The sequence below is a fragment of the Chelonoidis abingdonii genome, chromosome 23, assembly GCF_003597395.2.
Source record: "Chelonoidis abingdonii isolate Lonesome George chromosome 23, CheloAbing_2.0, whole genome shotgun sequence".
In the NCBI taxonomy this organism is placed as follows: domain Eukaryota; kingdom Metazoa; phylum Chordata; order Testudines; family Testudinidae; genus Chelonoidis; species Chelonoidis abingdonii.
Window position 1 is genome coordinate 21,188,745 of NC_133791.1, and position 27,184 is coordinate 21,215,928.

The window sequence follows — 27,184 nt, forward strand, 5'->3', positions numbered from 1 at the left end:
TGCCCCATTTGCCTGGGGTGCTGCCCCTGGCAGTAACCCCTCCCAACCTCAGGTTCTCCCCACTCCCCGGGGAACCCTGACCCACTATCTCCAGTGTTCAGTGTTCAGCTACTGCCAGTCCCTATCTAGCCCCCTGCTCACTGGGGCAGACTGCAGTGTAAGCCACTCATCATAGGCAAAGGCGGTTCGGACCTGCTGCCTCCTGCAACCCAGTACCTAAAGGGCCTTACCAGGCCTTCAGCCTGGGGCTTTCCTAGGCCAGAGCTCCCTGGCTCCCTAGGCCTTTCCAGAGCCCTGCTCCACCCTAGGTTCCCTTCTTGGCACCTTGCAGCCAGGCCCTTCTCCCTCTACAGAGGGAAAGTGCTGGGCCTCTGGCTCACAGCCTTTTATAAGGGCCAGCTGGGCCTACTTTCCTCCAGTCAGCCCAGGCTTCTTGCCCCAGCCAAGCCCTCTCCTGGGCTGTTTCAGGCCCCACAGGGCAGGAGCAGGTAACCACTCTGCTACAATAGCCCATGTAGGTTACATAGCCACAGGGTTCAGGTGTCTCTACTCTACTCGGCTGAGCAGTGCCTCCCCATCTGCACTCTGTGTATACTCATGCTAGGAGGTGTGCAGTGTGTGTACTGTACACAGTGAAGATGTACCCTAACATGCTGTCCAGCAAACTGATGTGCTTTTGCATCAGCCTGTTTCTGTACATCCCTGTCGCTTTCTGTCGTGTCCCTCATTGACTTGGTGGTCTCCCTTTGCGAGGAGAACTCTCCTTGTGTGTGGCTGACAAGAAGTCATCAAACGCTTCATCCTTTGTCTTCCTCTTTCTTGCCCTGGAGATGGGCCAGGTGTTTGGTAAATCACACTCTCATCCTTGGGGGCTGGGGGCGGCTTCTGGGCAGGGGTTGGGGGAGTTTGAGAACCAGACCAACAATGAGAAGCTGCTGTGTGGTGTGTGCGGTGTGTAGTTTTTGTTTTGTTTTTTTTTTCTTCCCCTCTCTCCCCCCCCAACCCTTTCCATGGGGGACTTTGTTCTGACCCTAGGCTGTTTGGTGCAGTGGGGTGGGGGTTGGCCTGGGTGTTTGCATGAGCAGGGGTGGGTGGGCAGCAGGGTTTGTTTGGAGTGGGGTGTGCATGGGCTGGTTTTGCAGAGGGATGCTTAGTGCACCTCTCCAGGTTGTCCTTGCATTGGTGGTGACCTGTATCAGGGTAACATCCAAGGGGCAGCAAATGGGTTTCTTCAAAAACAAACACGACCTAAGGCCAGACCAGCAAGATAGTCAGTGATGTTATTCGTTAGAGGTGCTGTGGTACTGGAAGGGCAGACTGACTGGCTGCTTTGCCATGCAATGTTTGTGCCAGAATCAAACACTTCCTTTGCCTAAAATTCTGGTTTATCTCCCCTGCAGACATGCCCAGCGTGCATGGCAAAACAAATAGTTCTCTAGTAATTGTTCAGACCGAAGGGGTTAATGATGCTGGGATTCTGACTGCCTTAGCCAAGTGCCTTAAAATCTTTCTGCATTTTTTGAATGCCTCACTTTAAGAAATAGACCTCGTAAAATTCTGTGCTAGCTGAAAGCTCAGGGCCTTTCACGGACTGAACCAACATCCTTTGTTTTGTGTTGTTTTTACTGCATATGGCATTTTGGCAAACACATGGATGTTACATAGGTTTTTTTTAACCTCACCACTAGCTTGATAGGATGTGGAGTGGGGATGGGGGGGAGGGGCATGGCAGTTGAAGGAGGGAGCAGGTATTGGAAAGGGGAGTGGGGGTGGGTGGCTGGGTGCTGGCCCATGCACTATTAAAATGTAGGGACAACAATCAGTTAGGGAGTTCAGCTTCGCCACTGCAGATGCTATTTTGAGCATGGGGGAGTGTTCAGATCCTCCTCTCACCCCAGCAGAGAGTGGTGGGGAAGGGGCTGACTCTAGTTTCTGCCTAATTTAGGGCTGGTTTCCTGAGGAAGTTGCACCTGTTTCACCTAAGGTGGAAATTTCAACCTGTTTAGCAAACCTGGTGTAACTCTACCCTGCCTAGGGTTGCTAGGTGTCTCGTTTTTGACTGGAATGCCCGGTCGAAAAGGTGCCCTGACAACTCTGCTCAGAACCACTGACTGGGCTGTTAAAAGTCCAGTCGGCAGCGCAGTGAGGGTTAGGCAGGCTCCCTGCCTGCTGTGGCTCCCAGAAGCAACAGCATGTTCCCTCTCCAGCTCCTACGCATAGGGGCAGCCAGGGGGCCCTGCACGCTGTCCCAACCCCAAGCGCTGGCTCTGCAGCTCCTGGGAACTGCAACCATTGAGAGCTGCAAGGGCAGCGCTTGGGAAAAGAGCAGCACGCAGAGCCACCTAGCTCCACTTCCACATAGGAGCTGGAGGGGTGGGGGGACACGCTGCTGCTTCCAGGAGCTGCCCGAGGTAAGCGCTGGCCAGAGCCTCCACCCTGATCCCATCCCATGCCCCTACCCCGCTCTGACTTTCCCCACCCCACCTTCCGAACCCCTCGGTCTCAGCCCCGAGCATCTCCTGCACCCCAAATCCCTTATCCCCAGAGCCCGCACCCTCAGCTGGAGCCCTCACCGCAACCCCCTGCCCCACCCTGGAGCCCCCTCCCGCCCTCCAAACCCCTTATCCCCAGCCCCATCACAGAGCCCACATCCCCAGCCGGAGCCCTCACGCCTTCTGCACCTAAACCCCCTGCCGCAGCCCCCTCCTCCACCCTGAACCCATCATCCCTGGGCCCACCCCAGAGCTTGCGCCCCAGCTGGAGCCCCCAGCCCCCTCCATACTTTGAACCCTTCATTTCTGGCCCCACCCTGGAGCCCACACTAAGTGATTTTGCAGCAATCCCATAGCTTCTGGTCGAGCTAGTGCACATCTTTTTAGAAAGAGACATCTGATCTTGATTTACAGACTTCAAGTGATGGAGAATCCACCCCATCCTTAGGTAACTTATCCCCATGATTCATTGTCCGCCCCGTTAATCATGTGCACCTTATTTCTAGTCTGAATTTGTCTAGCTTCAGCTTTAGCCGCTGATCTTGCTCTGCCTTTGCCTGCTAGATTAGAGTCCTCTGCTATCTAAAATCTTATCCCTTTGTAGGTACTTGTAGACTGTGATATCAAGTCACCTCTTAACTTTCTCTGCAATAAGCTAAATAGATCGAGAGACTCCAGAAGGTTTCCCAGACCTCAGATCATTCTTTAGCTTCTTTTTAATGAACCCTTTTCAATTTGTCAATGTCCTTTTTGACATGGGGACACCAGAACTGGACCAGTCACCAGTGATCTCTCTGAGACACACAGAGCTAATATCACCTTCCTACTCCTGCTTGTTGTTCCCATCCCCTCACCTACTGAAGTACACTTTCAGAGCTGGGAATGTGGGTGTATCTGGGTTTGAGTTACATTGGCCCAGCTAGTTTGGGAGGCTTCAGGACTGGAGTAGCAGGGGGTGTTGCAGGTAAATAATGCCACATATCTGCGGAGCTGGGGTGAGTGAAGTTTGTGGAGCACCTCTCCTTGTTGCATCTGACTCTGTTTGGGAGGGCAAGAGAATTTTATTGCTTATCTGAGTGTTACAATTCCAAATTCAGTTCAGAGACACAAGGGCTGGATTCACAGTGGGTTGGAGTATTATCTCTGCTAAGCTCCCCAAATAGCACACACTGGATACTGAATACCTGCAAAGGAGCTTGACCCAGCACCAAACTCATGCCTAGAGCCACCTGACTGCTGAAAAAGCATTTATGGCCAGATCTTTACGACATCAGCTTCCCCTGCGAGCAATGGTCCCCACAGTCCCTTTACCTCCCTTTCCAGTGGAGAAATCCCACCTTGCCCCTCCACTGAGAGCAATGGAGATCTCCGCTTCTCCCCCATTGAGAGCAGTGGGGAATTCCCTCCCCAGGCTGTTCTCAATGGGAGCTCTTGGGTGCTGAGCTTGCTTGTAAACCTGGCCTCCAGCCCCTGCCCCGGGGCAGCCAAGAGGTCTCTTTCAGCAGGACAGCTCCTGCCAGCAGGTGACTCAACATTGCTGAGTGTAATGTAGCCATCGTTTGCAGAGATCAGTGGTCTTTTCTGTGCAGATTCTGGCCCTCTGCTCCTCTGGGCCATGGGGTCCTGTCAGAACTTGGCACTGAGCAAACCTCCATTTTCCCCCATCTGTGAATTAGGGTTGAGGCCCACCTCACAGGGGCTGAGGAAAAGTTAATACATTTCCAAACAGCAGGCAGGCCCTCAGTTGGAAAGCACAAAACCTCCCTCCATGCTATATAACATGCTCCAGCTGCTTGTGATTTGCCAGACCAGCTAGATCTCCCTGCCAGCTGGCATGGCAGGGCTCGCTCAGAGGTTTGTGCTGGGGATGCTGGTTAGTTCTCCCCCCTGCTGCTGGCTGGAGTTTTTGGAGGCCTGGTTGTGCAAGGCAACTGCTGTCCCCTGCCAAAATCTGTGCTACCCAGGGAGCAGTTACTGAGTTCCAAAGGCACCTCTGTCACTGGCACCCGGCAGACTAATCCAAGGGAACTGAGTATTACGGTTCTTCAGGCTTGTCTCAGATCCTCTCCCTCCCCAGAGGAGGAGTGGGGGGGGGGGCGCATAGCTTGACAATGCAAAATGTGTGCAGGGGATCCCCTCCTCCACCATGGTGCTGCTGCTCATGAGGTGAGGATAGCTTTCATTCTGCTCTGTCCTCCTTATCCATTCTGGGAGATTGCTGGTTTATCTGTCCCCTCGCACAGCTAGTTCTGAGAGAGCTGGGGTGTTTGCACTGCAATTCCACTCTCTGTGGCATTCTTAAGTAGTGACTTGAACCATGGGTCATCTGTGCGGACTGAACCTGTGACCTATAGACAGGCCTTGGGAAGGAGGGGTGATGGTGCTGGGCATTGCGAGACAGTGCAGTTCAGTACATAGGGATCTGGACAGGGAGTCAGAAGACTTTGGTCTATTTCCAGATGACCTTGGGCAAGTCACTTCAACCTTTCTCTGCCTTGGTTTTTCCTCTCCCACTCTCTCTCTGATGCATTTAGGTGCAGGCTCCTTGGGGCAGGGGCTCTCACTAGGGCTCCTTTCCTTCACTAGGAAAAAAGGGTGGAAAGCCATGTGGTAAAACCCCCATGCAGACAAGGCAGTTGCAGTTTCAACGCACACTAGCAGGATGAGGTAGCCTCCAGGGCCCCCTTTCGTGTTTACCTCAACCTGCTACCACATGGGAGAACTAAACCTCACTAGGATTTTACTATGCATCTGACAAAGTGGGTTTTCATCCACAAAAGCTTGTGCTCCAGTATGTCCCTTAGTCTATAAGGTGCCACAGGACTCTTTGTTGCTTTTCATAGATCCAGACTAACACGGCTACCCCTCTGATACTTGACACTATGTGTAAGCCACCATGTCGTAAGACCACACCTTTCTTCCTACATGTGGATGCATCCCTAGTGTCTGTCCAGCACCTTGCACCACGGGGCTGTGATCCCTCCTGGTGCCACCAGGCCCCACTGTAATACAAACAGGAAGCCCAGCCAGGGGTGGTGCAGTGTCTAAAGGTGGGTGCCCTCACTGCACTGAGAGGGAATTTAGAAGATGCTGCAGGACAATAGGAGCTATATGTTTGAGAAGTGCCAGCATGTCTTAATCAACATCAGCAGCCTCCCCCTGGAGAACAAACTGTGTCCTGGGTTGGACAGCAGAACAATTTAGCCCTTCCAGCCTACCTGGGACAATCCAGTCCCTGAAGGATTTCACCCAGGCTACAGCCAAGTCTGTCCTCTCCTGAAAGCTGTTCTGTATGGGGGAAGCAGAGAGAGGGACAAGATGGGCTGGCATAGACGTCCTTTTTCCCTTGTGCAGCAGTGTGAGTGTCTTCTGTGTCTTCCATTCCGCAGAATCTGCTACACAGGAACAGACCCTCTGCTGAGCACACAGGTCCCTGGTGTCATCTGAGTGTCTGCCAGCAGCATCATGAAGGCTCTTCTCCTCATCCTGCTGGCTGAAGTCTGTCTTGCCTCTCTTGTCCCAGGTAGGTGGATCCATAGGGACTCTCACCCAGGGCTGTCCCTAGAGGCGGTGCAGGGCCTGGGACAAATCAGCTCCTGCCAGCTTGGGGGGGCCCTGCTGTGCAGTAGGGGCTGGGCAGGGCCCCTGGTTGTGTGGGGCTGGCAGCTGGGACCCCAGGCTTGCTGCAGCACCCCCTGAACCTCTAGTTCCTGCGCCTGTCTTCCAGGACTGACTGGGCTGGTCATCTGTGCCAGCCAATTGCACTGACCCGTGAGGCCCCTTAAAGCACAGGGTCTAGAGTGGTTGCCCCGATCTGTCCTACCCAAGGAATGGCTCTGCTCACGCCCGTGGGTGTACCAGCTTTGAGGCATGTGCTTTAAAGAGTATGTATGTCAAGAACAGATGTAGGAGTTCTGATCTCCTTTGCTGAATGCTGAACATGCTTAGGGCTGCACCCGATGGCCCTATGTCTGGGGCTTACACACTGCCATGCAGAGAACCCATCAGTTGCAGGTCCACAGAGCTCTTTACCGGGGTCTTTCAGCAGGCAGACAGAACTCAGGATGGCTGGTGCCAGCCCATACTCTTCAAGGTGGATGGTTCAGCTCCTGCAGTATTGGTCGTCCCTCTGCTCCCCCTGAGCCAACAGTGCAGCCTTGCAGGCTGGAGGGGAGACCAGGTAGGAGGGCTGGTCTTGGCATAATCCCGTAGTCAGATGGGCCAGCCTCAGGCTCATAAGACAGTTTGTGTGGTGCCTCACACAGCCTGCAGATATGAGGGTAAAAGATGTTATCGTTCTAACACGTGTTAGCTAACCCTAGTGTTGAGAAGGCAATCTGCATTTTAACTTCTGTTAGCTGGTCAAGAAACTGTCCTCCTCTCTTAAAACATGTTAGCACCCCTTAACCTGGTTTGCCTGCACAGGTCTGAAGGCAGCGCCACCCATGTCTATCTAAAGCACATCATAGAAGATCTGAGGCCTCTTCCAAACCTGAAGGTCATCTAGTCCAACCCCCTGCTCAAAGCAGGACCAACCCCGACTAAATCATCCCAGCCAGGGCTTTGTCAAGCCTGACCTTAAAAACCTCTAAGGAAGGAGATTCCACCACCTCCCTAGGGAACCCACTCCAGTGCTTTACCACCCTCCTAGTAAAATGTTTCCTAATATCCAACCTAGACCTGCCCCACTGCAACTTGAGATCATTGTTCTGTCACCACTGAGAACAGCAGAGCTCCATCTCCTTTGGAACACCTCCTTCAGGTAGTTGAAGGCTGCTATCAAATCTCCACTCTCTTCTCTTCTGCAGACTAAATAAGCCGAGTTGCCTCAGCCTTTCCTCATAAGTCATGTGCTCCAGCCCCCTGATCATTTTCGTTGCCCTCCGCTGGACTCTCTCCAATTTGTCCACGTCCTTTCTGTAGTTGGGGGTCCAAAACTGGACACAATACACCAGAGCCGAATAGAGAGGAATAATCACTTCCCTCGATCTGCTGGGAATGCTCCTACTAATGCAGTTGAATATGCTGTTAGCTTTCTTGGCAACAAGGGCGCACTGCTGACTCACTACCACCTTCTCGTCCACTGTAATCCCCAGGTCCTTTTCAGCAGAACTGCGACTTAGCCAGTCAGTTCCCAGCCTGTAGCAGTGCATGGGATTCTTCTGTCCTATGTGCAGGACACTGCCCTTGTCTTTGTTGAACCTCATCAGATTTCTTCTGTCCCAATCCTCCAGTTTGTCTAAGTCACTCTGGACCCTATCCCTACCCTCCAGCATCTCTTCCTTCCCCCCCAGTTTAGTGTCATCTGCTGTCATAACTATAAAGGGAAGGATGACAATCCTCCTGTACACAATTCTGTAAAATCCCTCTTGGCCAGAGGCACCAAAATCCTTTTTACCTGTAAAGGGTTAAGAAGCTCAGGTAACCTGTCTGACACCTGACCCAAAGGACCAATAAGGGGACAAGATACTTTCATATCTTGGGTGGGGGAAGGCTTTTGCTTGTGCTCTTTGTTTTTGTGGTAGTCGCTCTTGGGACTAAGAGGGACCAGACATCAATCCATGTTCTCCAAATCTTTCTGCACAAGTCTCTCATATTTCAAACTTTTTAAGTAACAGCCAAGCAAGGTGTGATCTTTTTTGCAACTTGTAAATATTCCTTTGCTAGAGGGAGGTTTATCCCTGTTTTGCTGTCACTTTTGAAGCTAAGGCTAGAGGGGGTTCCTCTGGGCTCTTTGAATCTGATTACCCTGTAAAGTTATTTCCATCCAGATTTTACAGAGCTAAACTTTACCTTTTTTTTTTTTTTTTTTTTTTAAATAAAATCCTTCTTTTAAGAACCTGATTTTTTTTTTTTAATTGTTTAAGATCCAGGGGTTTTGGATCTGTGTTCACCAGGACTAATTGGTGAGGGTATACTCAAGCCTACCGAGGAAAAGGGGTGTAAGAACTTGGGGGGAGGAATTCATCTCAAATCTGCCCAGGAAAGGTGGGGTTAGGGACTTAGGAAATATTTGGGGGAAGGCAGAGTTCCAAGTGGCTCTCTTAAGATTTGGAACACACTTGGTGGTGGCAGCTAACTGTTAACCTAAGCTGATAAATGAGCATAGGGGGTCTTTCATGCAGGTTCCCACATCTGTACCCTACAGTTGAGTGGGGAAGGAACCCTGACATCAGCAAACTTGCTGAGGATGCAATGCATCCCATCATCTAGATCATTAATGAAGATGTTGAACAAAACTGGCCCCAGGACCAACCCCTGGGGCACTCTGCTTGATACAGGCTGCCAGCTAGACACTGAGCCATTGATCAGTGCCTGATGATCTAGCCAGCTTTCTATATGCCGTACAGTCCATTCATCCAGCCCATACTTCTGTAACTTGCTGGCAAGAATATTGTGGGAGACCGTATCCAAAGCTTTGCTGAAGTCAAGGTATATCACTTCCACCACTTTCCCCACATCCACAGAGCCAGTTGTCTCCTCATAGAAGGCAATCAGTTTGGTTAGGCATAACTTGCCCTTGGTGAATCCATGTTGACTGTTACTGATCAACTTTCTCTCTGCCAAGTGCTTCAAAATGGATCCCTTGAGGACCTGCTCCATGATTTTTCCAGAGACTAAGGTGGGGTTGGCCTGTAGTTCCCTGGATTCTCCTTCTTCCCTTCTTTAAAGATGGGCATTATATTTGCCTTTTTCCAATTATCCAGGACTTCCCCTGATTGCCACGAGTTTTCAAAGATAATGGCCAATGGCTCTACAATCACATCAGCCAACTCCCTCAGCACCCTTGGATGCATTGCATCCGGCCCCATGGACTTGTGCTCGTCCAGCTTTTCTAAATAGTCCTTAACCTGTTCTTTCACCACTGAGGGCTGCTCACCTCCTCCCCGCACTGTGCTGCTGAGGGCAGCAGTCTGGGGTGAAGACTGAGGCAAAAGTATTGAGTACTTCAGCTTTTTCCACATCATCTGTCACTAGGTTGCGTCCCCCATTAAGTAAGTGTCCTACACTTTCCCTGATCATCTTGTTGTTAATGTGCCTGTAGAAACCCTTGTTACCCTTCATATCCCTTGCTCGCTGCAACTCCAGTTGTGCTTTGGTCTTCCTGATTACACTCCTGCATGCTTGAGCAATATTCTTAAACTCCCTAGTCATCTGTACAAGTTTCCACTTCAGAAAAACAGACTGACTGACTCCCTCAAAAATGGAAGCTTTTCAGAAGTCCAGGTTGCATATTCTGTTGCTCTCCTCTTTGTCAGAATCCTGAATTCAACCATCTCATGATTGCCACCCACTTCTAATTCCCTTACCCCTTCTTCCCTGCTTGTGAGCAGCAGTTCAAGAGGAGCATGGTTCCTCTAGCACTTGTACCAGGAAGTTGTCCCTAACACTCTCCAAAAACTTCCTGGATTGTGTGTGCACTGCTGTATTGCACTCCTAGCAGATGTCAGGGTGATTAAGTCCCCCATGACAACCAGGGCCTGTGATCTGGAAACTTCTGTTAGCTGTCTGAAGAAAGTCTCATCCCCCTGGTCTGGTGGTCTATACCTAACCCCTGTAATGGAGACTCCTGGGGGGGCAGGGCCATCACTCCTTGCACAGAGGGGTAACTAAGGCACAGTGAAGGTTTGTCTACACTCTGGAAAAAGGCCTACAGCAGCAAGACTCAGAGGCCAGGTGTATAGCCCCTGGCCCAGTCTACATGTAGCCATATGGCCATTCCCACATGTGCTCGGAGACCCACCCTGCTCTCGGCACTTCAGAGCCCAGGTTGGAATGTCTATCAGAGCCAGTGCTAGCCTACTGGGGGCCATAAGCAGGAATATTTTTGGCCATCCCCTATATTAAAGCAGGCAAATTCTTATAAGTGACTAGGGGGCTCCTTGAGCTGCTCAGGGTCCTAAGCAATTGCTTAGTCTGCTTCTGCCTAGCGCTGGCTCTGATGTCCACACTGCTATTTCTAGCACTCTAGCACAAGCACTGGTTTGCAGACTCAGGCTTTGAGACTCGCAGCTACATGTCTTTTTTTTGCAGCATAGACGCACCCTAAGCAACTTGCACAGGAAGGCTGTGAGAGAAGGGAATGGAACTCAGGTTTTCTAGAGCCCAGTGATGCTCCCTAACTGCTGGGCCCTTGTTCCTTGGAGGGATATTTTCGCCATACTCCTCTACGACGCTGCTAAGCACTAAGGGCTTAAAGACTGAGCAGCACATAAAGAAGAGAGACCTATTGTGCAGCAGGACAGCAAAGGAATAAACCTCATTTGTCAGCTAGGAAGAGGGGATCCTGAATTCTTCAGGAAAAAACACTTGAAGAATGATATTCGGAAAGGATTCTTCTGTGATTGCATCTGAATTCACTTCCCAGGGCACTTTTGTCTGACGGTTAGTCAGGGGCGGAGGATCAGAGTCCTGGCTCAGCAGAGCACCTGCCAGCAGCATGTGTGAAAATTCAGGTCCCAGTGCTTGGGGGTTCATGGCCAGTTCATGGCTTTGGGATTGGATCCTGGCCTGAGAGAGGCTAACATAAATCAATGGCAGCAATTAATTGGAAAGTACTGCCTGCAGGAGACTCACTCTACTGGATCAGGGACTTGTGAAAGGAGAGAACGCAGGCTAGAGAAATGGGGACAGTCCTTGTTTCTGGGCAGGGATGTTGGAACAACTTTTGTGTGTCATGCATCCAACAGAGTGGGTATTCAACCACGAAAGCTCATGCTCCAAAATGTCTGTTAGTCTATAAGATGCCACAGGATTCTTTGCTGCTTTTACAGATCCAGACTAACACGGCTACCCTTCTGATACTTAACTTTTATAGCGGAAGCCATTGAACAAAACTGTAAAGCATTTGGTTGCTATTGTTGTTTCAAGCTGGGAGTGCTGCTGCAACCCCAGCAGCACCCCTAGCATGGGGTGGAGCCCAACATGGGAAAAGGGGGTGGCATTGCTTGCCCTGGTGTGCTAAGGAGTAACATGAAGAAGAGTGCTGCCCTCTGATCCACAAGGGGTCCACATCAGTGAAGTAAAAACAGAGGCAGCCCCAGGTCTGAGAATTCCCTGGCTCTGGGCGTTCAGGCCAGCAAAGACTGTTTGTTGGTATCCCCTTAAAAACTAAGAAGCCAGATCTAAACACTTCATGATCTTTGGCATGTGTGAGATCTGGATTGAAATCCCATGGCTTGAGCCCCTATCTGGTTGGGAGCTGATAGCCCTAGCTGGCTCAGACTGTCCATTCGCCCACACTGGGAGGGTGACTAGGCCTGATAACAGCAATTCCAGGGCAGAATAGTCAATGGTGCGACCCTCCCCCCCCCCCCCAAGCCCTGCCTGCGGATGGCGCTGTGTGTGCGCTGACTGGTGCCCAGTGAGCTGCCTGCTGCGCTGTTGGACATGCTCTTCTGGCACGGCCAGGGCTTCCACATGCCCACCCACGGCTGCCAACTGTCTAATCGCGCAAACCCAAAGACCATTGCCCCACCACCTGCCCCTTCCCTACCCTGAGACCACGCCCCTGTCCTGCCCCTTCTCCGGGGCCCTGCCCCCTGCTCACTCCATCCCCCCGCCCCACTCACTTTCACCAGGCTGGGGCAGGGGGTTGGGGTGCAGGCTCTGGGAGAGTGTTTGGGTGCCGGAGGGGGTGCAGGGTCGGGCTCTGGGAGGGAGTTTGGGTGTGGGCTGTAGACTGGGGCAGGGGGTTGGGGTACAAGAGGGGGCCAATCCCTTGGCCCCATCTTGGGGGGGACGGGGGGGGGCAGGAGGTGTCTACGTTCCGCTGCCCCCAGGCACCACCCCCACAGCTCTCATTTGCCAGGAACTACAGCCAGAGTCAGTGCTTGGGGTGGGGGCGGTGTGCACATACCTCAGCCTCTGGTCCGTGGACTGTCTAAGAGGTCCACGAAAGATTTAAACCAAAAACTGACTGAACAGAAATCAGCTATAGACACAGATGATCCATTTCCAAAAGGGCCCTCACCTCCATTTGAAACTTTTTAAGGGTCTGCAAATGAAAAAAGGTTGAGACCCACTGTTTTAAATAAGTGGCGAGCTTTCTCGTGGTCCCATTGAATTGGTTTTCAAAGCTGTCAGAAAGCAAATTTGCTTTTATCCGGCCTTCTGAATTCAGGATGAAACAGGGATTTGGCTGTTTTTAGCCCCAGCCAGAAAAATCAGAGGCAATTCCTAGCTGAAAACCAGAGTGGAGGGTATGAACTGCACAGACTGATCCATTTTGGATCCTCCCTCATTTTGTTTGTGACAAGTTGCCAGATGCCCAGTAGGGATGAGGGTTATAGAGTGGGGGTAATTCCCAGGGTTTGTCCAGTGGCTGGTCAGCACCAAAGGAGCCCTGGCCCAGCCAGTCAAGCCTTTGCCCTATAGCCCACCTTGTGCTTCTTGATTCTGTTTTTCTCTGGTGGTGGAACGTAGAGCTGGCAGCATTAACTCCTTCCAGACTTGGCGTGGAGAGCAATGGGACCAGGCTGGAGGAGGCTGGGAAACCACTGCAGGGCTGTGTAGCCCCAATCGGCTCTTCTTGCTGGACTCCGCCAGCCACCTAAGTGTTTGAGTTTTGTGGTCCCCACTTCATGCAGGGATTCTCTGCGTCATTGCTACCTTCCAGCCCCCACCATGATGACCTTTCTGGTCCAGGTGCAAATGCATCTCTAGTGGCTAGGAGTAAGATTGTAGCCCTTTAAATAGTCTGCTAGCCCTCTTGTGGTCCCCACTGTGTTTGTGTTTTAGGAGCAGCCAGAAACCAGCCAGAGCAGCTGGCTGTGTGTAGCTAGGCACGTTGTACTACTGATGCCAAACATTCAAAAGCTCGAGTCTGGCCCTATAAAAATCGTGAGATTGGCTTAAAGCTTGATATTTAAAAAATATTCTTTGCCTTCTGTTTTTTTTGTGCTTTCAGGTCACATTTGCTTCATGTTCAAACTTTTCCATGCAACGAAGGGGGCTAGAAACTTGCGTGGTGTGGTGGGTGGTTTTTTTGTGGTTGTTTTTTGTTTTTGTTTGTGTGTTTTGGCTGTTTAAAAAAAAAAAAAAAAAAAAGCCAAGATTCTCATGCGGTACCAGGATTCCAACAGCTGGGGCTTTAAACAAAACACCCAAACCCAGAACTGGCAACGTTGAATTAATGAATACTGTTATTTAGGACTCAGAAGTGCTGGATGCTTCCTTCACAGTGCTGTGGAAAGAGGAAAAAGCCCCAGCAGACTCTCCCTTAGGGTCTCATCTCTGTTCTTTGGTCAGAGATCAAAGGGCAGCCCATCCTTGGGACACCAGTCCCCAGGACTCTGAGTCAGCTCAGGGACAAGAAACTGGGACTTGATCCAAGAATCCTCTTCTGAGCTTCATTCCACAGGCTAGAAACCTCTCCTAGTCCTATGCACAATGCCCTAAACTCTGGAAAATGGCCAGTCCCCCGGTGACATCCCTGAATGGTGGCTGATTTCATAAATTAGTATAGCAAGGAGAAGGCTGTGCAGACAGATGCTGCTGGCTTCCTCAAAGACATGCAGAGAACACTTGTTACTTCTCACGTCTAGATCCAGGCCTGCAGAAGCAGGCTTTTGTTGCGGCTTTTTGGGGCTTGGTTCCTTCTGCTAAAGGATGAAGCACTGTGGTGACAGTTGGGGACTAGGAGTCAGGACCCCTAGATCCTTCTTCAAGTGATTGGAATCAATATGAGCAATCAGGTGTGTGTGCGCCATGTGCGCAGTCATTGGAAAGTTTTATTCCCTTAGCAGCGGTGGAGCCCCCTGGCGTGGTGCCTTCATGGCGCCCAATATATGACCCTATCTTCTCCGTTCCTTCTTACCGTCAGTGACAGTTGTTGGAACTGTGGCTTCTTGCTCAGCAAATTCTCCATGGTTCCTTAGCTCTTGTTTCTCTTACACCTTTTATTTAGTTTAGTTTTATTTTAGTAGTAGTTTGTAGCAGCTGGGATGTGGGTTTACCCTCGGTCCGACCACTTTTCCTTGGGAGGACTTACATGCCCAAGTCCCAGGGTTTTAAGCCCGGCAAGTCTTGCTCCAAACCCATGCCAATGGGTGACCCCCCCACCACACTTGTCTCAAGTGTCTGGGAAAGGCTCACCAAGGATTTGCAAGGGTTTTGCCCTAGAACCAAAAAGGAGCGAGACTTTTGCCTTAAGCAGCTTCTTTATGGAGGTGGCACTTAGACCTCAGCCTCCTTTGGCGTGGCAGAATCTGGCACCAAGTTCTTCAGTGCGTAGTGCCCCGGTGGCAGTGGCGGAAACAACACTGTGGACAGACACCACCAGAGACCTGTGGTACTGCTGCTCCCTGGCACCGAAACCACTGGGATTGACCCAGCATCTCTCCAATTCCGTGGTGCAGGGGAGGGACACAGACACTCAGGCCCCTGTGTCCAAGTCCAAGGAGGTCAAGGGCCTAGCTTTGTTTGGCCGTAAAGTGTACTCCACGGGGTGGCTTCAGCTCAGGACTGCCAACCAGCAGGCAGTTCTGAGCTGCTACGTCAACACCTGGAACTCGATGCTCAGGTTCAAGGAGCTTGTGCTGTCTGAGTCCAGGGAGGAGTTTGATGCTATAGTAGAGGAAGGCAGGGCGGCGGCACGGACCTCTTTACAGGCCTCACTGGATGCTGCGGACTCGGCGGCGCACACCTTGTCCTCAGGTATTGCCATGAGGTGCACCTCTTGGTTGCAAGCCTCGGGGCTACTGTCCAAGGTCCAGCAGACCTTGCAAGACCTGCCTGTTGATGGGGCGGGCCTGTTCACGTAGCAGATTGACTTAGGCTATGCAGCTGAGAGAGACTCAAGGGTGACTCTGAAGTCCTTGGGTATGCACACCCCAGGAACCCAACGCAAACATTTCAAGCCCCAGCCGCGGCACTCCTACCCTCCACAGCTGTGGCAGGACTTTTACAGATGGAGGAGCAGAAAGGGCAGAAGAGCCTTCCAACCCCTCTTTCGGACAAGGTCAGGGCCCAACCAAACCATCGTCAGGTTCCAAGCAGGCCTTTTGAAGGGACGCCTGAGGATGGTGCACCAGACTATTCCCTAGATCCTTCAGCACACTTTTTGAATAGTTTGTCCCACTTCTGCTGTGCCTGGTCCCAAATAACCTTGGACCGCTGGGTCCTCCACACAGTGGAAGCAGGATATTCTCTCCAGTTCTGCTCCTATCCTACCTCCCACCCCCATTCCCATCCCTCTTCCGGGACCCATCTCATGAGCAACTCCTTATCCAGGAGGTGCAGGCACTCTTCGCCATGGGAGCGGTGGAGGAGGTTCCTCAGGAGCTACGGGGCAAGGGATTCTATTCTTCATGCATCTGTGACATTCCCCTCTGGTGTTATCCGGACCGGTGATCTGCTTGGCCACTCCACTTCTTGACGCTGTGGAGTGCAGCGCAATTATAGGTGTGCTGATATTGCACTCACGGTGATGTCACACTGTCAAACATTCACCACCAGTGGGAGGCATTATGTCATCAGAGTAACTCCCATTGGCTGAATGACACTAGCCAATAGCTGCAGTCTTAGATGCAACCCTAGGAGCCTCTGTCTTGCAGTGTCCAGTTATACCCACTGGACACTGCAAGCTTATATAAGTTACTTTGTTAAATTGATTATCAGAGGGGTAGCCGTGTTAGTCTGGATCTGTAAAAGCAGCAGAGAGTCCTGTGGCACCTTATAGACTAACAGATGTATTGGAGCATGAGCTTTCGTGGGTGAATGCCCACTTCATTGGATCCATGTAGTGGAAATTTCCAGAGGCAACCAGACGTGGGAGAAGCCAGTAGGCCTACTGGTGCGAAGGGGCCCAGAGGAGCTGCCCAGCTTACCACTCGTGGAGTGCCCTGAGGAGCCCATGGTGCTTGATGCCGTGGAGGATGCTGACCAGATGTGGGAAAAGCCAGTAGGCCTACTGGTGCAAAGGGGCCCAGAGGAGCTGCCCAGCTTACCACTCGCGGAGTGCCCTGAGGACCCCATGGTGCTTGATGCCGTGGAGGATGCTGACCAGACACAGGTACTGCTAGAGCGGGAGGTCGGAAGTAGCCCAGGGGCAGCCGACTCTAGTCTGGCTGCGGCACACCCAGAGCTGATGTCAGTGCGTTGTGGCCAGGATCCCCACTGACACAGCAGCAGGTCGCCTGCTGCTGTTAGGGCCCTGGGCTGGGATGCAGAGGAGTGGGCAGGCCTGCGTCCCCCCTGCCACCCCGTGCACGGGTGGCCGTCTACCCCTCGCCCTGATGCTTAGGACCAGGAGCCTGGGCTTGGGACTGAACTCTGTGCTCAGCCCCTGCCTGAGCCCTGAACTGTTTGGTGCCTTGACCCGACCCAGAGCTTGGGCTTGTTACTGAACTCTCTGCTCAGCCTGCCTGAGGGCCTGAGCCCTGGACTGCTTCCTGCCCCACCAGGCTAATGCCCTGACTCACCTGGCCCCTAGCCACCTCAGAGAGGGGTGACACCAACAGCATGTGTTTACATGGAGTCTTGTCGTCTTCTCAGTGTCTTGGTTGCTTGCAGCATAGGTGGGGGCAGCAGAAGAGCCCAGTATGTGTCCACTCTGCCTGTTTTATACCCTCAGTCCATGTGCTTGTAGAACACAAGTCCAGGCATGTCCGGGGGCATTGCTGACTCTCTCACAGCAAGGTTGAGCAATTCCCCTGGTGGGGCCTCATGCAGGTGAGTCACTGCATTGTAGCTCCCTTGCTGGACAATGGCTGTTGTTGGGCTGTTTCACACCTTGCCCAGGTGTTGGTTACTTTTGTTGCTGTTGCCTCTGGGGACCTAATGTTTGGCTGATTCCCCAACTCACAGCATGTTTTAGTGACAATCATACTCCACAATTCTCATAACTTCGTATGCATTAATGGATAGAGAAATGACTCAGCAGATCATAACCTTTCCCCTGATACCTTACAAGGCATGCTTTATATGTAAGATCACGCTTATATATTGATGAGGAATATGGGGGTTACAGCATGCTCTCCCAAGGTACAGAATGTCACAACTTCCTAATTCCCAAGGCTAAGGAGGGTGGGGTCTCAGACCCATCCTACACCTGCATGGGCTCAACAAATTCATGGTGAAGCTGAAGTTCCACATGGTCTCCATAGGCACCATTATTCCGTCCCTGGATCCAGGAAACTGGTATGCTGCCATTGATATGAAGGACGCATACTTCCAATATAGTGATTTGTCCTGCACACTGGTGCTTCCTATGCTTTGTGGTCAGTCGTGAACATTATTAATTCGCAGTCCATCCTTTCAGCCTCTCAACAGCCCCCCGCCCCCGAGTGTTCACCAAGTGCATGTCAATCATGGCTGCTTTCCTCCATCTACAACAGGTGCGGGTTTACCCCTGCCTTGGCAACTGGCTGCTCAGGGGCTGCACCAGAGCACAGGTGCAGTCCCAAATCTGCTTGGTCAGGTGCATGTTTGAGCAGCTGGGTCTCCTCCTCAGCCTGGGAAAGTGAACCCTGGAACCAACTCAGAGAATAGAATTCACTGGGACAGTGTGAGGCTCGGTCCAGGTGCAGGCCCTTCTACCGGAGTCCTGATTCCACACCATCACGGACCTCATTCAAAGCCTCCAGCAATTCCCAGCCTCCACAAGGGGGTGCCTGAGTCTCCTTGGCCACATGGCTTCTTGCACTTACATGACCCAGCATGCCAGGCTCTGGCTCAGACCATTGTAGACATGGCTCACCTTGGCCTACCGCCTGGGGTGTAACAGCTTGAATTCAGTGGTCACGGTGCCAGGGCAGGTCTTTACATCACTTTGCTGGTGGCTTGACCCACAGGCGGTGTGCAGAGGAGTTCCCTTCCGCAACCCTCAATCTTCCTTATCCCTGGCTACAGATGCGTCAGCTATGGGATGGGGAGGGGGGGGCGCATCTGGGGGACCTCCAGAGTCAGGGCCTGTGGTCATAGGATGAGCTCTCCCTCCATATCAATGTCAGGGAGATGAGGGCTATGCTTCTTGCTTTCCAGGCCAGACTACAAGGGCAGTGTGTAGCAATTCTAATGGACAACACCACCCCTATGTTTTATATCCACAAGCAAGGGGGATCCCATTCATCCACACTGTGCCAGGAGACTCTTTGGCTGTGGGAGTTCTGCATAGTTCACTCCATTCAGCTGGAAGCATCCTTTCTACCAGGAGTTCAGAACATGCTGGCAGACTGCTTCAGCAAGTCCTTGCACACTTACAAGTGGTCCATCTGGCCAGATGTCATATACCTCGTTTTCCAAAGGTGGGGGTTTCCCCAAGTCTACCTGTTTTCCACCCTCCACAGCAGGAAGTGCCCAATGTTCTGCTCCTTCCAGGGTGGCAGCCCGGGATCCTTCACAGATGCATTCCTGCTACCCTGGAGAGGTCGCCTGCTCTACACCTTTCCCCATTCCCTCTTATGCACAAGGTCCTGCTCAAAGTCCACAGGGAGGGGGCAAAGGTTATTCTGATAGTTCCAGTAGTGTGGTAAAGCAGTGCTGGTGAGGTCACGCTGGAGCTGTCAGTGGACATACCAGTCACGTTGCCTCTCCTCCCCAACTTACTTACTCAGGACCACAGTCGCCTCTGTTATCTCGACCTGTGGTCCCTCCCCCTCACAGTTTAGAAGCTTCATAGCTGAACCCCATGGAACTTCTGTGCTCAGAACAAGTAAGGGAGGTCCTCCTAGGCGGTACCTCCTGCATCTGAAACGGAAAGGCCTGGTGGCACCCTCCATAAGGGTACGCTTTGCTGCTATCTCGGCCTTCCACCTGGCTGTGTCTGATTTCTTGGTCTTCACCAACCCTATGGTTGGTTGCTTCCTCAAAGGTTTGCACTGCCTATATCCTCAGATCTGGCAGCCTGTCCCTGCGTGGGACTTTAACCTGGTCCTTTCACAGCTCATTTGGGAGAAGGAGGGGGGCATTCAAACCACTGGCAACTTGCTCCCTCCTGTATCTGTCTTGGAAGACAGCTTTCCTGGTCGTGATGTCTGTGAGAAGAGTGTCTGAGCTAAAGGCCCTCATCTCTGAACCGCCTTACACTGTTTTCCACAAGGATAAGGTGCAACTCGGGCTGCGCCTGGCCTTTCTCCCCAAGGTGGTGTCACATTTCCACGTGAGCCAGAACATTTTCCTACTCGTCTCTTACCCGAAGCCTCATGCCAGTACCCAAGAGTAGCGGCTACACTCCCTTGATGTTCGCCAAGCACTTCCTTTTCCCATTGAGCGCACTAAGTCGTTCAGAAAATCGACCGACCTATTTGTGGTGGTGGTGGACTGGTTGAAAGGCCTCCTGGTCTAATCTCAAAGAATATCCTCCTGGATTGCGTCTTGTATCCGCATGTGTTGTGAACTGGCCAAAGTGCTGACCCCAGTGCTCATAGCACACTCCACAAGGGCCCAGACCTCATCTGCGGCGTTCCTGGCCCAGGTCCCAATCCAAGAAATCTGCAGGGCAGCAACTTGGTCCTCGGTACATACCTTCATCTCTCACTAAGCCATCGTGTGGCACGCCAGGGACGACGCAGCCTTCGGTAGAGCGGTGCCGCAATCAGCGTTTCATTAACTCCACCTCTACCGCCTGGGTAAGGTTTGGGAGTCCACCTAACTGGAATCGATGCGAGCAATCACTCGAAGAAGAAAAGATGGCTGCTCACTTCTCAACTGTTCTTCGAGATGCATTGCTCATATCCATTCCAAACCCGCACACCTTCCCCTCTCTCGGCATAGCCGGCAAGAAGGAACTGAGGAAGTGCAGGGTCATATATTGAGCGCCATGAAGATGCCACTCCAGAGGGCTCCACAGCTTACCCGACGGGTGCTGCTAAGGGAAAAACTTTCCAACAACTGTGCATGTGGTGTGCACACACCTAATTGGAATGGATGTGAGCAACACATCTTGAAGAACAACAGTTATGAGAGGTGAGTAATCAATGGGGTTTTTTGTTTTTGTGTTTTGTTTTCTGGCTCTGCCTGATTTGCTGTGTCACCATGGGACAAATTACTTAGGTCAAACTTTCAGAAGTGCCCATAATTCGGGGCACACAAGGATCTGATTGGGTTAAAAAAAATAGATGTTCTGAGTGTCATGCTCAGGGCTACGACCCATGTAGTCCCCTTCTATAATCCCAGCCAGGCTGTCCACCCTCTGGCTCCTCTTGGGCACAGGGACTGTCTTGTTGCTGTAGTTAGTGCACCTCTCCAGTGGAAGCCTTCTGTCAAACCGTGTGCACTGGGAGTTACATCGGCTCTGTCGCTGTAAGGGGTGGATTTTTCACACCTGGAGCGATGTTTGAGTTGACCGAACTCTGCAGTGTAGACCTGACTGCTCTCTGGCCACTGTGCTCTAACCCTGCTGCGGCTCTGTTTTCAGAGAAGGAGAAGAATCCACAGTACTGGAGGAATCAGGCTCAGGAGACACTGAAAACTGCCCTGAAGCTGCAGCAGCTCAACACCAAAGTGGCCAAGAACATCATCTTATTTCTTGGAGATGGTGAGTGCTTTTCTCCACTGCCTGAGGAGCGCACATGGGGCTGGAGTGGCCTGTGTTAACCCCAGTGTCTCAGGAGAGGTGGTTGGGTCAGTTTGGATTGGGAGCTGTCCAGATCCAAAAATTGAGGGCAGTGATATTGCCATCAAGCTTTCTGGGTGAGATTTCCTGTAATTCCCCTAGTTGGACATTCATAAATCCCAGTAGATTCTACCTGAGTCTTCCACTGGCTGGGACTGCACTGGTCTGTGGCCCAGATCCACAATGGGAGTTAGCCTGAACACTGTAGAGGGTCTGGGCCGCTCTCCCTCACATTACCCACTGTGGCTAACACTGGCTCCCTAGTGGTAACTGTGTCAGTGGGGTGGAGGCGGAGCAGTAGTGTGTCTGGGCTGGAGATGGCAACTCCCTGTCCTTTACTTAAAGCAGAAAGGGGTCTGCCTTCCTCACCTGGCCTAGGTAAGGACCACTGAACTGTATCATAGACCCTAGACACAAATCACTTGGCTCAACCACAGGGGCTATGCTTGCAGCCCTGCTAGAATTGCAGAGCTCTGAGTGGCTGTGGAGTGCAGCGCAATTATAGGTGTGCTGATATTGCACTCACGGTGATGTCACACTGTCAAACATTCACCACCAGTGGGAGGCATTATGTCATCAGAGTAACTCCCATTGGCTGACCTGACCCCCTTCCTGCCAGCTTTTGAAAGCCGTATTACCCAGATGTACCCTTTCCCAGGCATCACATGGATGCTTCTCCGCCACCCTCCCGGAGTTCAGTGACCCAGGCTGAGTTGGAGTTGGCCCTGCTTTGAGCAGGGCCTGGACTAGATGACCTCCTGCAGTCTCTTCCAACTCTAATCTATGATTCTTTGAGTCACAATGCCTGCTGAAGTTGGAACGGGAAGGTTGATTCCAGAGATGCTGGGAACCACTGAGTTCCCAAGAGCCAACCCTGTTACCACCAACAGTAGGTCTGGGGTATCAAGTTTATCTAACCTTTCAGTTAGCAGCCATGCAGTTAGACAGTCCGGGAAAGCCTGGTTCAGAAGGAACCAGTGCCAGAATGCCATGCCCCAGGCACTGCCAGGGACAGCTGTTCCCATTTAGACCCATGCTCGGGAATATTCTTCTGCGGTCTTGGTGTAAGACATGTGGGGTTGTTAGTAATCCTGGGCTGTGCTTTTTTTTTTTTTTTCTAATAAAACAAGAAAGAAAAATCAAAATATCAAGTCTGCTCCATAATTGCACAGTCAAGAGTAAAATTTGCAGAAGCACTTAAGTCCCATTTTTCAGAAGTCCATTTGGGCTCTTAGGAGCCCACATTTCTATTGAATTAGACTTAGGCTCCTACGTTAAGTAGACACTTCTAAAAATGTTACCATAAGTCGCTGTAATGTGCTAGGTCCCAGGTCTTTACTTGGTCCGTCTCTCTGAGCATCATGGAAGTTTAGTGTCAAGTGTCAGAGGGGTAGCCGTGTTAGTCTGGATCTGTAAAAGCAGCAAAGAATCCTATGGCACCTTATAGACTAACAGACGTTTTGGAGCATGAGCTTTCGTGGGTGAATACCCACTTCATCAGATGCATGTAGCGGAAATTTCCAGGGGCGGGGTGTGTGTGTGTGTGTGTGTGTGTGTGTAATATATATATGCAAGCAAGCTAGAGATAACGAAGTTAGTTCAATCAGGGAGGGTGAGGCCCTGTTCTAACAGTTGAGGTGTGAAAACCAAGGGAGGAGAAACTGGTTTTGTAGCTGGCAAGCCATTCACAGTCTTTGTTTAGTCCAGAGCTGATGGTGTCAAATTTGCAGATGAACTGAAGCTCAGCAGTTTCTCTTTGAAGTCTGGTCCTGAAGTTTTTTTGCTGCAGGATGGCCACCTTAAGGTCTGCTATAGTGCGGCCAGGGAGGTTGAAGTGCCCTCCTACAGGTTTTTGTATATTGCCATTCCTAATATCTGATTTGTGTCCATTTATCCTTCTCTACGGAAAAGGATAAATGGACACATCAGATTTGATTTGAACCAATCTCGTTATCTCTAGCTTGCTTGCATGTATATACCTGCCCCTGGAAATTTCCGCTACATGCATCTGATGAAGTGGGTATTCACCCACGAAAGCTCATGCTCCAAAATGTCTGTTAGTCTACAAAGTGCCACAGGATTCTTTGCTGCTTTTATGGAAGTTAGTGGGCATCCATGGTGCAGCTTGCAGATTCAGAACTCATGGTTATAAAAAAAAAAAAATACCAGCTATGAAAATGTCACTGAGCTACCAAAAGAATGAAGGTGAATGCAGCAACAGAGCTTATATTACAAGAGCACACATTGCTCTCCCATCTTTTATCTGCAAACAGACACAAAAGGGTATGTCTACGCAGCCTGCCTGTGAGCCCAGGTCAACAGAATTGGGCTTGTGCTACCACATTAGAAATAGCTGTGTAGACGTTCAGCTCGGATGGAGCTCATTCTCTGAAGTCTGAGGAGGGAGGAGGTCTACAAAGCTATTTTTTAGCACCATAGCGCAAGCCCTAGTCTGTGGTGTGGTCTTGGAGGCTCGCTGCTGTGCGGTGCCACTAGCTGTGTAGGTGTACCCAAGGTCACAGAACATGTCAATGGCGGAGCCAGGAATAGAATCCCTTGTCCCCTAGACCAGGAATAGGTCCCGTTGCCTACCAGAACAGTTAGATGAGAGCAGCTCCCTTTTCTCCTTAGTCCTATGTGACCGGTTCTCTAAGAAACTGTCCCGGTGTGGAGATTTCCAGGGACTCCTTGAAGCTGAGAGTTGGTCACTGGAGAAAACTGATGCCCATCTTCTGTGCGTCCTCACATTGAAGAAGGGCCTTATCAGTTTTGTCTGAATCTACGCTGGAAGAGAGGAAGCACCTAATACCCCAAAGTCTTTGAACTGGAACCATATATTGGCAATCATGAAATAGTTTTGCATAGATTGCTTTTACTGTGTATAACACCCATGGGTTGGGACAATGGTCCCTAGCCCTGGACTTCTTTCAGGGGAATAGAAATGGGATGAAGAGCAAAATAAATGATATTGTGCAATATTCTATTTTAATCCAGCAGTTAAAGGGTTTATTGTGTCGTGAGCATGGTTAATTATAATGTGTTGTCTGATGTTTTCCTCTTGCGGCTAGGGGAGCCAAGCTCAGACAAAAAAAAGAGGAATCATTAGTTGCAACAATGTTCTAGTGTGCACCTGATCTGGAGACAGCTGTGTGGAGAAGCTGCTGGCCAGGGGGTTGGACTGGCTTTTCTGATCCCCTGCAATACCTTGCAATAGCTTTTAAAGAAGTCAGAGAGTCAGCGCTTTGCGATTCTTCAGTGTTGGGCACAGGTCACTGCTCCATGTGATTCATTCTTGCTTTGTCCAACTATTTGCTGCAGGCATGGGAGTCTCCACAGTCACAGCAGCTCGTATCCTGAAGGGACAGCTGCAGAACATGAAGGGGGAAGAATCCCTACTGGAAATGGACAAATTTCCTTATGTGGCTCTGTCCAAGGTGAGCCAGTTATTTTTGCCTTCCTGACTATCTCTGGAGCATGGTTTGGCATGGGAGCAGGCTCTACAAGCTGGCTGGGGTGAGACAACCTGTGTGACTGTGAGAATCTACAAGTATCGGTCCTGGATTTCATAGCTGGGGCCAAGCTGTGGGACTGTGATGCTGCTCAGCCTGTGCAGGAATGTAGAGGAATGACTGTGGCCCAGCTTTTAAAGGAATGTACATGTTTCTGTGCACAGCCTTGCAACACCTAACTGATTTAGGAGCCTAAATCCCAATGTCTAAAGGCCTTGACAAAGCTGGGTCTGTGCCCATGGAGGTGCAAACCCAGCTCCACTGCTGCAAGGTTGGGGGGAGGGGCAGCAAGGGTTGTACTTTCCCCTGGCTCTTGCACCTTCAACTTGTTTGTGGTTCTCCCTGGGGTACGGCAGAAGGTTTCCCTCCAGCACCTGCTCCCCACCCCTCTCCTCTCATCACACACCCTGCCTAGTATCAGAGCCCTGTCTCTGGGCCTCAGCTGCATTTCCCCAGTTGCTCAGTGGAAACAGCTCAATTTGTTTCATCCTGGGTGCAGAAAAAGGTAACTGTGGATAAAGCATCTGCCACGGCCATGGAACTGTCACTTTCTTCCGGGGAACTGGTCGCTTTGAGTTGCCTGCAGGGCATTCACCACCAGTCCTTCTCTCCCACCCCAAATTATTTCTCTCGGGCTAGGGACTCCTCTGTCCTTGGTTCTTGCCAGCTCCCCCCCGGGAGGGGTGGGAGGAGAAGCTGGGAGACTAACACCTCTCTGTGGGCCTGTAGATGAGACTGCCCCTTTGTTGACCCCCAAGGCAGAATCGATTTCGGTGACCCCAGTGCCATCTCTCCAGCAGGTATTGATGAGTGCTGTAAATCAAACCAGCAGCAAATAGGCCACTGGCAAAGATTTGTGCCAGCTGACTGAGACATGCACGCCTAGGGCAGCTCCTCTCTGCCAGGAAGGAGTCTCTCAGAGACATTCAGTTTCTTTGTTTGGGTTCATTCAAGTGATTGCAATTACATTGGGATAATGCCAGATTTACACACGTGTCTTGGCCTCCCAGAGATCAGGAAAAGATTTATGGCAGAGAATACGGAGGTGTTGGGCCAACTTTGATGCCTTTTGGAAGTTTGACATTTGAAAGGGCTTTGGCTCAAGGGCAATTTTTAAAGGGTTAGATTGTGGGAAAGCAGACTCCTGAAAGACCCTCTGCATTTGCACTCTGATCACAAGATCAACTTTTAAAACTGATCCTGAGGCTGCCAGGTGTGCGTGCGAATGTGAATGTATGGTGGGGTCAGCATAGCTAGGGTTGCATTCAGATTTGCACATACCCACATATCTCTGATTTAAAATGACAACTGAGAATTTCAAGCTGCCTCCAGAATTGGGGTGTCCAGTTTGCATTAATTAGGTCATGGATCCGACCCTGAGCATCCAAATCCCTCAGGCTGATCTGAAAATCAGCTTGAATACAAAGAGTTTATTTCCCTGATTCCTTATAACTGAACTGCTCTTCACCAAGCAAAGCCAAGAGAGCTGCTAAACCCATTGCCCCCTTCCATTCTCTGACCCTGTGGAGCAGGGGGATACGGTGATCAGTTTACAAGAAATCTGCTTTATTCAAAGTTCAGTTCCAACCATCTGTGCATGACATGAGCTTCATGGCACTCCACCCAGGCTGTTTGGGAAGCTCAGCCCTTGTAGGCAGAGTCCCTAATACCACAGGGGCCAGTGCCTCATTTGCAGAGTGGCAGCTCTTCGGGTAAAACACTGTAGAGACAAACTGCTCTTAAAAACAAACTTAAAAATTCCACCTTGTTTCCAGGAAAGAGCAATTTGCGAGAAATAAGTCCCTGGCATTTGGGTGGGAAAAGTGATCCTGGCACCAGCATTTGCAGGGCTGTGCTCTTCACCCAGCCCATCTGCTGGCAATGGGTGGATGGCCTGACACTGAAACACCTGCTGTTGCCTCCCTGCTCTGAACTGAAGCCCTGATTCGATCCATGCTTATGTCAGTAGTACATGGCACCACAGTGGAGTGCATGGCAAGACCAGCCAGCTGTCCGCCAGTAGACGAGGGTGAGGGAGGACCCCCTTTGGAGGAAAACTTGCAAAAAAAAAAAAAATAAAGTTGTGGGTTTTTTTTTGTTTTTATTTTAATTGAATAGGCTCAAATCTGTGTTGCCTAGTGTCCCTGCCCGGTGGCAGGCTGAAAATGTTCTGGACTGAGTTAACACATGCATGGAGCTGAAAGGCAGGGATTGTGGGCACAGGTGATAGCACGAGGGTCTGTGCTGGTGAATGGGGACTGTGGGCAGCTAGGTGATGTGCCAGCTCCCTCTTCTGCTGTGGGAGTCAAGCCTGAAGGCACTGGCGCACCCCAGAGGTGCTTGAGGCAATCTCTCCCTTCCTGCTCACCATTGAGCTCAGCCGGGGGAGGGAGAGGCCATCAGTGACTGGAAGGCAAGGGGGTCATATCATCAGTGCTAGCAAGTGAAAGGGCTGAGAACATGGGCATCTCCCAACGTTGCCCCTGCATGCTTCAGAGGTTGGGAGTTGGATCAATTTCCTGGCATCCTGATGTCACCGGTGGGCCCCATCCCATCAAGGGCAATGGGAGTCTTGGCGCCAATTCGGCAGAATTGGAAGGGGCCCACAGGGAGGCTGGGGCACCTGG

The 27,184-nt window shown here is 51.2% G+C and overlaps 1 protein-coding gene across 2 annotated transcripts in view; it reads left to right on the forward strand.

The window, feature by feature from the left end:
* Positions 1–27,184, forward strand: part of ALPL (alkaline phosphatase, biomineralization associated) — an 85,974-nt gene that overhangs the window by 23,507 nt on the left and 35,283 nt on the right. For both annotated transcript variants that reach the window (XM_075060314.1, XM_032783935.2), the window contains 3 exons: positions 5,882–6,015; positions 20,851–20,970; positions 24,367–24,482. In XM_075060314.1, the coding sequence (XP_074916415.1) occupies positions 5,958–6,015; positions 20,851–20,970; positions 24,367–24,482 (294 nt within the window). In that variant the 5' untranslated portion in view covers positions 5,882–5,957. The remainder of the gene's footprint in view (positions 1–5,881; positions 6,016–20,850; positions 20,971–24,366; positions 24,483–27,184) is intronic.